Below are 12,880 nucleotides of genomic sequence, written 5' to 3' on the forward strand. Positions count from 1 at the left end.
CTTCTGGAGTACAGCACCTCAAACAGCACAGCACAGCACTCCCTTAGCTCAGCACTACCAGTTTTACTATGTTTTTGCTGGAATGGGATTTGTACCCAGAATTTTGAAGCTTTGAGATAGCTATTATAGCATGCATAAAAGATGGTTGCCAGGTATAGAACAAAAAACTTTGCAAGTTATTTCTGACTTTTCCACCAGAAATACACTACTTTTTAGGTAAAGCCCAGATTCACATACATAGTTGGCAGGAAACACAATACAGAAAAGCACAATCCATTCTCCTTTATTTTAACACAGCATTATAGATATGTAGATCCAAATTTAAACAGGTTGAGGTTCCAAGAGCTGCTTTTAAAACAGCAGAAATTGCCCGTCATTCAAATCAAGCAATGAGCAATTCTGGACCGTGTTTTTTGAATTATAATCTGTTTCATTAAAGCAACTGCAAACATCAGCAGCATCATTCCTATTATCCCACCAGCTAACGAAAGGAGTACTTTCAAGTCTCGCCCTATAGACAAAAAGAAAGAAAGAGAATAAACATATTAGCTTAACAGCCACATGAACAAGTCCCCAAAAATGGCATTTTTCATAGACAAAAGTAAACTGCTCTTTAGCTCATTATTCAACATGAATGTTGTCAGTAAGAGCAGCTAACATAAAACATGGCTTAGTGGGTAGCTTTCTTACAAAGTCAAAAAAGATTTTGTTCAAGTTCAACTTGAAGGATTTGAGCACAAAAAATCTAAATGAATACTCCAGTGTAGTACAGAGAGAAGCATTGCACTGTTAGAGGTGAAATATTAAACAAGGTGCCTCCTCTGCAGATAAATCCCATTGTGAAATGCTGTTTTACTGGAGAGGGTGGTCTGTATAGAGTCCTAGTCAATATTTATTCTTTAAAACAAAAGTCAGCGTATTTGGTCATTGTCAGATTGCTGTTTATAAGAATGTGCTGTGGTGACTGACGGTGCATTTCCCACCTTACTCTTAAGATGTGTTTGAGATTATGAAAGCTCTTGTAATATTGATGTCTTCCTTTTAAAATTCCCATTGCTTCTTTGTTATGCACTTATTAAGTCTGCATTTCTGGATGTTCATTCATTAAGGCATTCTTTAAAATTTCCTTCGATGACCAAATATTTGGCCATTTGCCCTAATGTTATTTTATGTGCCCCCATCTCCAATTTTGCTTCATGATGCACTTTTGGTTGTTCCTTTAAAAATGAGGGGACATATTTTGACATGTGCATGCAGACAAAAAAAAAAGTAAAATGGGGTGCAAGAGCAGAGGGATCTGGGTGCACAGATCCCAGAGGGTGACATGTTAGGTGGAGAGCAGTTAATAAAGTATAGAGCATGCTAGGTTTCTGGTAAAATGTACAAAACACTTCTGAGAAATCACCTGGATTACAGTGTATATCATTGGAGACTGAAGAGATTTACAGGAATGGTTCTAAGGGTGAGAAACTTCACTTGAGGATAGATTGAGACTTCCGTTATTGGAGAGAAGGTAGCTGAGGCAATATGATAGCCATTGTCAAAATCATGAGGGGTCTGTGTTAAGTTCCAAGACAGACCAGGAGATTTATTATGGAGGTGTTCACTACAGGCAGCAAGGTTAGAGAGAGCTGTTTGTCCATCGAAAGCCAATGATATTATTTGTGTCATGTGATCAGACTTCATGGCAGCCCACTGTACTTACAACAGTCTGGATAGAGAGGGAGTAATTCAAAAGATGGAGAATGGGAGGATACAGATTTAAAAGATGATTTGCAAATGTGATGAGGTGCCCTCCCCCACACACAACCTATAATACAATCTTCAAGTGTGGAGGAAGCAAAGTCAATTGGAGGTATTCAAGAGAGCATTGGATGAATATTTGAGTTGACACAGCGTGTAAAGTTACAAGGGAAGAGCAAAAGAATGGCACCAAGTCATAACATTTGTTGGCAAGCCAGTGCAGACATGATGAGCTGAATGGCTTCCTTCTATGCCATAGAATCTCCATTCTTATGACAGAAGATGCTACAAAAGTAGTCATTGTTGAGGCAGCTCCAGATCATGTGGTGTCATGGTCTTTGCTTCCATCACAAACTGTGCTGAATGTCATTTCTCTCCATATAAGAATTGGTTATGCACTTTTCTAAATCTCCTGCATTAATCTTATAATTCAGCTATTCAGGGCAGCTTAATTAGTGTGTAAACTGTTACCAATCAGCTTGTAATATTGAAATATAGAGTTGTCAAAATCTGGAATTTGCCACCTGAAAAAGGCAGTGGAAGCTGATAAATAGTTTGGGACAGGCACAGTTGATCAGCTGACAGAATCACCAACAAAAACAAGTGAGGGTATGGGACCAAGGACAAATTTAAATAGAAAATGAATCTTACATAGGGATAAGAGGTAACAAATTTAAAGCTTTTTTTTAAAAAAAAAAGATTCATTCATGGGATATGATGTTGATAGTTGAGCCAGCATTCATTGCTCATTCTTGGTTGCTCTTAAAAGGTGGTGGAGACCTGCCATCTTGAACCGCTGGATTCCATGTCAGAGTCAGATTCATACAGCACAGAAACAGAAACATAATCCTAAACCTAAACTAAACTAGTCCCACATGCCTGTACCTGGCCCATATCCCTCCAAACCTTTCCTATGCATTCACAACCACCTGATGAAGGAGCAGCACTCCGAAAGCTAGTGCTTCCAAATAAACTTGTTGGACTATAACCTGGTGTTGTGCGATTTTTAACTTTGTAACCCCAGTCCAACACCGGCACCTCCAAATCATTTCCTATTCATATACTTATCCAAATGTCTTTTAAACGTTATAAATTGTACCACATCCATCACTTCCTCAGAAGTCCATTCCACACATGAACCACAGTTTAAACAAAAAAGTTGCCCCTTACAACTTTAAAATCTCTCTCCCCTCACCTTAAAAATATGCCTTCTAGTCTTGATATTCCCAATCTTAGGTAGAAGACAAGATCCATTAACCCTTGCTATATCCCTCATGATTTTATAAAAAGGTCACCTCAAAAACTTCCTACACTCCAGTGAATTAAGTCCCAGCCATTCGTTATAACTCAAACCTTTCAAACCCAGCTACATCCAGGTAAATCTGAGCCTTCTCCAGCTTAATAATATCCTTCCTATAACTGGACAATCAGAAATGGAGATATTTCTGGCCTCCACAAGAGGCCTCACCAACGCCTTGTACAACCACAACATGACTTCCCCAACTCCTAAAGAACTGAACAATGAAGGCAAACATGCCAAACACCTTCTTAACCATCCTATCTATGTGTGACCCAGTTTGTCCAAGAATTATGTATCTGAATTATGTCTCTCTGTTCCACAACACAACCCAAGGCCCTGCCATTAATCATATACGTCTTACCTGTTTGCTGTACCAAAATGCAATACCTAGCATTTATCCAGATTGAATATCATCTGCCATTTTTCAGCCCATTGACCCATTAGGGATGGAGTTCAAAGATGGAGAACCAAAGTAATACTGAAGAAAACAGTAAAGAGTTTCCAAAATCAGGATGGTGAATGGCTTAGAGGGGAACTTACAGGTGGTGGAATTCCCACATATTTGCTGCCTTTGCCCTTCTAGTTGATAGTCATTGATTTAGAAGATGCTTTCTAAGGAGCTGTGATGTATTTCTGCAGCGCATTTTGCGGATCGTATACTCTGTGCATCAGTGAAGGAGGGATTGGATGTGGTTTCAAACAAACGTATTGCTGTGTCTTGGATGGTGCCAAGCTTCTTGGAGCTGCACTCATCCAGGCAAGTGGCAAGTATTCCATTACACTCCTGACTTGTGCTTTGTTGATGGTAGTTAGGGTTTGATGAATCAGCAGGCAAGTTACTCACTGCAGGATTCCTTGCTTCTATTTTGCTCTTTTGGCCAGTTTTTATAAGGCTAGTCTAGTTCAGTTTCTGGTCAATGGTAACCCCAGAATGTTGATCAGCAAATGAATATCAAGGGGTGATGGTTAGAGGGGTCATTGCCTGACACTTGTGTGGCACTATTATTACTTGCATCAGCCCAAACCTGATTATAATCCAGATCTTGCTGCATTTGGAAATGGGCTGTTCAGTATCTGAGGTGCTGCCGATGGTTAGGTCTCTAGAACTAAATTTACAGCAGGGGCTCTTATGGTGCAGCAGTAGTGTCCCTTCCTCTGGATCTGGGAGCCCTGGTTTCAAGCCCACCTACTGCAGGTGGTGTGTAATAACATCTCTGAACAGGTCAATTAGAAAAGATCCAAGCAATTTTCAGCAGGGAGGTCTTGTGGCAGTGACAGTGCCCCTCTCTCAGGGCCAAGAGACCAGTATTAAAGTCCTACTTAGTCCAGGGATTTCTTTTTTAAACAATGTCTTGACAGGTTGATTAAAAATATTTAAGTAAGTCTGAAATAAAACCAAACATGACAGTGAAAAAAAAATGAGCATGTCCTCAGACTGGAAATGTGGCAGAGGCAGATTCATTAGAGGCATTCAAGAGGGCATAAGATGATTGAAGTGGGAACAATCATGGAGGATTACATAGAGGCAGGAGAATGACACAAAAGTTATGCCCATTCTGAAAGCTATACCAACACAATGGGTTCAATGGATACCTCCTTTACCACAATTCAATGATACTGATTCTAGGACAACTGCTTTTTCAAAAAAAAAGTCTATTCTGGCAGAATGAGCCAACTGATCTGCTTGTGCAGCAATCTTCGAATCTGTGATTTCTTCATCACTTGCAACTTTTCATAATCAAACCACCATCTTGGATCTCCATTCCTTTCAGAACCTCTTTCTTCATAAGGAGCGTCAACACAGATACCACTAGTACACGTGGGGACACCTCCCACGATGTACGCTGCGAGTACTAGTGTGACTCGGCCAATGTTGTCTATCTCACACATTGCAGGCAAGGATGCCTTGAGGCATGGTACATCGGCAAGACCAAGCAGACGCTATGACAACAGATGAAAGGACACTGCACAACAAAATCACCAGACGGGGTGTTCCCTCCCAGTCGGGGAACACTTAAGCGGTCCAGGACATTCGGCCTCAGACCTTTGGGTGACCATCCTCCGAGGTGGACTGATGGACAAGCAACGATGAGGTGTGCATGTGCAGAGGCCGAACGCCAAGTTCGGTACCCAAGGAAATGGCCTCAACCAGGACCTCGAATTCATGTCATACTACACGTGGCCCAGTGTACTATATACTCTCACATGCACTCCTACATACTCGCACACCCACAAGGACCCTCTCGTACACAAGCTCTCTATCTTACACATACAGATACACCCTCCATGCTCTCACCCATGCACACACCCACTCACAGGCTTATACCCCATCACACTCTCACCTAACCAAGCTTACACACACGATCACATGAACTCACACCCACTCATTGTCTTTCCTACACACGCACACATACCAGTTTATGGGAAGAATTTGTTTTTGCAGAATGACATTTTATTTTGCTCAAAAACTGCATGAATTCATGTAAAACTCTAAATCCCACTTTCGAAATAGAACCAGCTTGACTCAATATTGGGAGACAGACAGACCTCACACCTTAATGCATTGTCTGAGCTGAGATGGCAGAGGAAGTGGTGGAGGCTGGTACAATTGCAACATTTAAAAGGCATTTGGATGGGTATATGAATAGGAAGGGTTTAGAAGGATATGGGCCTAGTGCTGGCAGGTGGGATTAGATTGGGTTGGGATATCTGGTCGGCATGGATGGATTGGACAGAAGGGTCTGTTTCCGTGCTGTACATCTCTATGACTCTATATCTTGAGAAAGTAATTTAAAAAGGAGTTCTGAGATTTGCATATTAATGAACAGAAACCAGCACATCCCAGTTTAAAAACAAGAAAGACTGAATCTAAAATAGTTTAATGTATCATTACATCTCCATGACTCCTATAGCTATAATTTCTGTGTCTTATGGTCTTACTCTCCACAACCACCTGAAGAAGGAGCAGTACTTCGAAAGCTAGTGCTTCCAAATAAACTTGTTGGACTATAACCTGGTGTTGTGACTTTTAAACTTTGAGGAAGTGAGGACTGCAAATGCTGGAGATCAGAGTTGAGAACGTGGCGCTGGAAAAGCACAGCAGGTCAGGCAGCATCCAAGGAGGAGAATCGATGTTTCGGGCATAAGCCTTTCATCAGAAATTTGTTAAAGGCACTTCCCCGAAACGTTGATTCTCCTGCTCCTTGGATGCTACCTGACCTGCTGTGCTTTTTTGATTTTTAAACTTTGTCCACCTCAGTCCAATACTGGCTCCTTCAATTCATAAGGAGCAGCATTAAGTGAATTTGCAATATTTCTTCTCTATCATTTCAGACTCCTTCAAATACAATCTTAAAACGTTTTGCATTAAATCTCAATTCTCATTCAAAACATTTTTTTTTTATAAATTCCAGTTTTGCAAGCTTGTAGCAAACAAATTTAATTTTGTGCAATTGGAGCTTTACTACACAGTGTAATCTTGATTTATTCCTTGGTACTTACAGTTTGTTGCTGCAGCTCCCAGCTCTAAAGCCCCACTTTCAGTTGTACTCCACAGGTCAATGGGTCCAACAGAGACAATCCCATTCACTGGCTTAGAGCCTGTTGCCAATACATCCCGTCTTAGTCTTTTAAGAATCTGCTCAGCGGAACATTCCTTCCAGAGGGAGAGAATGCTCCAGTTATTAAAAGCTCTGTACTTCCAAAAAAACTAAAGTGATGCTGAAAACAAAATTTTTTTGGACACTTGTCGATTTGCACTCCAGAAGTTGCATGAAATACCAAAGTGAAGGGTAAACAATATTTTAACTGTACAAGAGGAGATTGAGACTGGTTGGCAAATGGACTCTGGTAGATGCGTTGTCATGAAGAATGCACTAGTTAGACGATTGACTGTTAACTGCTAAAATTTGTTTAAATTTTAAACCAGGTTGGTTGGTTGGTTGATTTCTCAGGATAATATCTTTATCAATGAAACAGAATAGCTGTCACTTACTTTGTTGAGTTGAGAGGAGTGTGTAATCTACAAAAAAAAAAGTCCCTGTGTATTAAGTGTCATTTCCAATGCATGCAAGTGCCCCACACTAAACCTGACTGACAGTAAACTGTCAGTCATCATTATCTGGTGCACACTCCTTAGCAACCTCTCTTAACAGTCAGCATTTTCCTTTTACATTATAAATGCGGTTTTCCCTTTACATTGGTGTTTTCTGTGAATGGCCTTGATGAGTACAAGACAAAAATGCTTTAGCAATGCTCCACTTGTATATGGACAAAACAGAAGACTTCCCAGGGCCTTTGTTTGGAAAGGGCAATAACATGAAAATAGCAAAAAAAGCTTGGAATGAGATCATTCAGTCCATCAGGTCTATGCTGGCTCTTTTCAAGAACAATCCCATTAGCATCACTTGCCCATCTCTTTCAACATATTCCTGCAATCTTTTCTCCTTATAAATATTTATCCTGTTCCCTTTTGGAGGCAACTATTGTTACAACTAGCCAGTGCATTCCAAATAACAATGTTTAAAAAAAAAGGTTGTTTTTTAAAAAAAAAAGTCAATTATCTTAACTGTGCCCTGACCATTGAAAACAGTTGCAATTTCACAATTTTAAGCTTGTTTACCATTTTGTAGAATACATTTAAAAGAATTAACTTACCACTAAGCAATCAGCAGCCCCAGCGTGACAGATATTGGCTTGACAATGAAGATAGATGGGGTGGTTTGCTACCTCAACAAAGTGAAACATCTTGATGGAAAAGCGACTACTATTGGAAGCTCCATTTGCAGAATGCCATCTGAAGGTCTCATCATTAGGACAGCTAAATGGAAAAAAGGAAAGCAAGCAGTCCTTTACTCCTTACCAGAGTTGACCAGCGTGCAGGAGAATCAACGTGATCATTGGATATGCATCTGAAAAGGGTTAATACTGAGGACTGCCTGAAGCACAGATATACAGGGCATTGGTGAGGCCATACCAAGGAGTATGGTGTGTAGGATTGGTCTCACTGTAGGAGTGAAATGAAGTGAAGGCATACCAAATTGATTCCTGGAATGGCAGGCAAGACATACGAGAGGAGATTGAAACCAAAAGAGAAAGTGCTGTAAAATCTCAGCAGGTCTGGCAGCATCTGTAAGGAGAAAAAAAAAGAGCTGACGTTTAGAGTCTAACTGACCCTTTGTCAAAGCTAAAAGCTTTTCGCTTTGACAAAGGGTCAGTTAGACTCGAAACATCAGCTCTTTTCTCTCCTTACATATGCTGCTAGACCTGCTGAGATTTTCCAGCATTTTCTCTTTTGGTTTCAGATCCAGCATCCGCGGTAATTTGCTTTTACCAAGGAGAGATTGAGTTGGTTCGGACTCTAACTGGAAGTTAAGAAGAATAGAGTTGGGGCAAATCTCAAAAAGCCTATAAAATTTTAATAGGACTGGACAGGTTAGATGGTGGAAGGATGATCCCAATAGTGGGGTAAACTAGAAACAGGGGTCATAGTTTAAGTATAAAGGGGTAAATCATTTAGGACTGAGGCTAGGAAAAATGTCTTCATCCAGAGAGAAGTGAGCCTGTAAAATTCACTATCACAAAAGTAGTTGAGGCAAAAACAGGGTTTTCTCCAGGAGATAGGTATAGCTCTCACAGTGAAAAGGGATCACTAGATATGAGGGGAGGGTGGGATTAGAGGTATTGAATGCACAATGATAAACCATAACCGTAATGAAGGGTAGAGCAAGCTCAAGGGGACAAATGGCCTGTTCCTGTTCTTCTGTTCCTACTGTCCAAGACAATGTTGCTACAATCACTTGCATGCAGAACAGCTTACGTCTCATGCCAAAATCCCAACATCCAGCTCTTTAGTCTCTGCTATAGCAACATTGTGACAATGTAATCTCTAACTAGTTGCTAATATGCAACAAGTTATTTCTTGTACAATACAATAGCCTCTCGTCATTAGACCAGTAAGTGATTTTAAACCAAGGCAGCTCAGTGGATCCCCATCTTTAGATGGTGGTGGGTGCAAATACATCCGCGTAGGGATGTGCTGACTCTTTCACTTTAAATACAGAAGTCATCTCATCCAAAGCATTTAGGGAGTGGTTATTATCACTATGAAGCAAAAAGAAAGAAAAGCAGATTTCTCTTCACAGGCTTTACAGACCAAATTGCTCATGTTTATGCTCCATCAGAACCTCCTTCCATCCCTTTGGTCTCACCCCACCAACATAATCTGAGGTACCTTTCTCCTTTATATTTCCAGGGGAAGCTAGACAAACAACTATTCCATTCACCTCCCCATGACATTTCCACATTCTCACTAAATCTCTGGAATTTCATGTTTGATTAATTAGGGACCATCTTCCTTGTTTTAGTCTCCATCACAACTTTCTTCCCAAACTACTCTGCCCCTTTGCAACAATTAAAAACCCTTCTCAAAATTTGTATCAAAGGCTTCCCAAAATGCTTGAAAACAGTCAGTCAGTCAGTCAATTTAATATTAAAGTGCTTTCACTGCTGTAATGTAAGGTACAAATAGCAGTTGTCTGCGCAAAGCAAGTTGCCACAAGCAGCTATTTGATGCTCATCTGTTTGAGCCAAATAGTGATTGAAGTGAAGTGCCATTAGTGATAATTGCTGGTCCAGTGACTTGGCAGCTTCCTGTCCAAGTTTCTGTCACTGGAGTACCCATTTTCTTTCTAAAAAAAGAGACAGCCTTGAGCAATTTGTAGCTTCGTGTTTTATGCATGGTGCACCTCTACTTACTTTTGGGAGGTCCACCATTTCCTGCAGCATTGATTTGAGCTTAAGCTGATGCTTCCTTAGCTGCTCCTGTCAAGCCTGATCAGTTTTGCCTGAGAATCGCTCCAAGTCTTTGTATAGATTGGCAGACTTATTTGGATTGTGGATACAGAGCTAGTGGTTCATCCTATTTTTATTTTCCTCCCTCATCTCTTTGTTCATCTTTGTGAGCAGTGATATCCCTTAAAAGTCTTCAGATTGAGACACAGAGTTTGGGTCAATTCTCATCTGGTTGCTCAGTCTGTCCTACTGGATTCCCAGTTCTATTCAGAGCAGATTGCATGATTTCATTTCACTAATTCATTAAAAAAAGAAGTGTTTCATTTAGTTCTGAAAATATTTCTTAAATAATAAAAACAAACAAACAAACAAACACACTACTGGAAAAAACTCAGCAGATCCAGCAGCATTTGTGTTCTTTCCACAGATGCTGCCAGACCTGCAGAGATATCCCAGAAATGTCGGATTTTGTTTGTTTCAGTATTTATTGAATAATCTACTGCAGTTTCTGTTGTGAATCCAGATGTCTGGTACTGATTCCATGGATTATGGTGTACTTCAATCCAGCAAACTCTATTCAGTGGAACATTTACAGATCAGCAATATTGATTTTTCACAGAATTGGTGAACACAGTCACTTGCTTAACATTTTACCTTCAACAGATTGTATCATGGCTTCCCAAGCCTGGGGCCACATGGTCTGATGAGAATTTGCAGCGGTAGTATATTGATACTGGAAAAAGTGCCAACCTTCAGGAATAACAGTCACCAGTTTTCAGATGACCTTTGCAAACATTACACATTGTATGATAAAGTTGATGCCTTCCACAAGATGGAGAGAAGGTGTGTGAAACATGTGTTCACTCATTGTAACGTCTTTACAGATTCTGGTTTGATCAATTCATGTGCAAGGCTGGTTACCAGATGACCAGTATTGTAGCTTGAAAAGGTGTTCCTTATTCATGATCAGTTTGGGCTGATTCTTCATAGCTGCTTTGGACTTTGCATGAGTGCACTGCTTCTGCCTCATGCCTTGCAAATTGATTGAAAGCTGGATATTGCCTCCCATATTCAGGTGCTCTAGTGATTGTATCAACTGTCGAGTCTGTACTTAGGACCTGCAAACTTCGACAATCTGAGAGAATCGCTTCACACTTGCATCCATCCTTATCCTTTGACATTAAGGATTGAATCTAAGAAATACTTGCTGGGCAATTTCATGGGGGAAGATGCATTGATTGATTTACTTACTGTCACGTATGCTGAAGTACAGTGAAAAGCTTTGTTTATGAGCAGTACAGACAGTAAGCAAGGATGTATAGACCAAAGAGACTTCAAGGCATACAGGTTACATTGCTTATTGAGGCTAGACTGTCCATTCAATCTAATAATGGCCAGGAAGAAGCTATTCCTAAACCTGCTGATGTGTGTGAGATCAGGCTTCAGTATTTTCTGTCTGTTGGAAGAGATTGGAGGAGATCATTACCAGGGTTTGATAGATTTTTGATGATATTGGTAGCCTTTCTGCAGTAGTGAGCTGTGTAGATGGAGTCCACGGATAGAGGTTGGCTTCCGTGATGGTCTCAGCTGTGCATACCACATTCTGCAGTTTCTTCCGAGCAGAGCAGTTGCCGTACCAGGCCTATACACACCCGGACAGTATGCTTTCAATGGTGCATCAGTAACAGTTGGTGAGGGTCCTTATGGATATGCCAAAATTTCCTGAGCTGCCTGAGAAAGAAGAGGTGTTGTTGTGCCTTCTTGACTGTCGCATCTATGTGGGAAGTCCCGGGCAGGTTGTCGGTTATAGTCACTCTGAGGAACTGGGACTCTCCAACTCCATTCTGTTGGTGTAGATGGGGGCATGTTCTCCTTTTTTTTCCCTGAATGATCAGTTCTTTAGTTTTACTAACGTGGAGAGAGGGGTTGTTCTCTTTGCACCACGTCGCAAGCCCTCTATCTCCCTTCTATATTTTGACTTGTCGTTAGATATCATGGTGTCATCAGCAAATTTGTAGATGCAATCACCAACTCAACTATTCAGTTTGCTAGTTCCCCATCTGAAAGACTACACCAAATCCTTTTCTGTGCACTTGCTCAGAAGTGGTCGTTAGATTCTGAAAGTGTGTCTTAATAACATTCTAGTTATTGAATATGAAGTTTCATCTGATTCTAAATTGGTCTTCAATGTGAATTGTATCTTTTTGGGAATCTCTTAGCTCTTTCGCTGTTAATACTGATGTGTTAAATTTGTGCTCCAAATTGCTAAGCAAACTTTTAACAGCTCGTTTTTATAGACAGACGGACTCAATGTGCTTTTGACCTTTCCTAGCATGGTATTGATCTGGCACCCACACTGATCTTTCAGCTGTTACCAGTTTATAATTTCTCCAAAAAGGAAAGAAAATATTCTAAAATGGTCTGAATTAATAGATGAGGCAAAATTGTTTGCAGCTGAAACAAAAAGGGTATCAAATCAGTTTTAAACTGTTTCAATAGCTTTTAAGTATTTCTAATTTTATTAAACCATTGGAAGAACATTCTTTAAAGCATCCAACTTGGAAAAATAATGAACATATTTTGACTCCATTGAGGCAGTTCACACCTTTTTGCATATCTAAGAGAGAAAAGTCTTGTTGGATTTTTATTTCAAAACTTTAAATAATTTTCTTGTCTCTAAACTGCTTACTTCGGGCATGATTCTTCTTCGGCATGTTAGGATAGTAACTAGGGAGTGTGCTGTCATTCTTGACCCATGACCTCATGCATCACATTATAAAACAAAAATATTTTTTCCAGTTACTAAGATGATCAACTGCCTAGAAATTTGGGTTTAAACAAAAAGATCAGATTTCTTAATAAGGAATGGGCTTATCGCCAGTACAAGAGAATAGAACTTATTCTGTAGAGATTGTCTTAATTAGAAAAAACATAGTAGCCCATAGAATTGGAGGACAAATTACTGACGTAGCTGAGAAGTTGGTTGGTGGAATTATAGGTGACAAAGTAGAGATAGTGGGTAGATACTCAAATTGGCAGGATGTG

General features: G+C 40.2%; 1 protein-coding gene across 1 annotated transcript in view; it reads right to left on the minus strand.

Annotated features, from left to right (window-relative positions):
* Positions 1-275: 275 nt before the first annotated feature.
* Positions 276-12,880, minus strand: part of LOC122559398 (uncharacterized) — a 40,441-nt gene continuing 27,836 nt past the window's right edge. The window contains exons 16-18 of the mRNA XM_043708846.2: positions 7,700-7,862; positions 6,545-6,698; positions 276-511 (exon numbers count right to left, since the gene is read on the minus strand). Coding sequence (XP_043564781.2) covers positions 378-511; positions 6,545-6,698; positions 7,700-7,862 — 451 coding nt within the window. The 3' untranslated portion in view covers positions 276-377. The remainder of the gene's footprint in view (positions 512-6,544; positions 6,699-7,699; positions 7,863-12,880) is intronic.

Source organism: Chiloscyllium plagiosum, unplaced genomic scaffold (assembly GCF_037043375.1).
Source record: "Chiloscyllium plagiosum isolate Xiang-an unplaced genomic scaffold, Cpla_swu_hap1 HiC_scaffold_19, whole genome shotgun sequence".
Classification (NCBI taxonomy): domain Eukaryota; kingdom Metazoa; phylum Chordata; class Chondrichthyes; order Orectolobiformes; family Hemiscylliidae; genus Chiloscyllium; species Chiloscyllium plagiosum.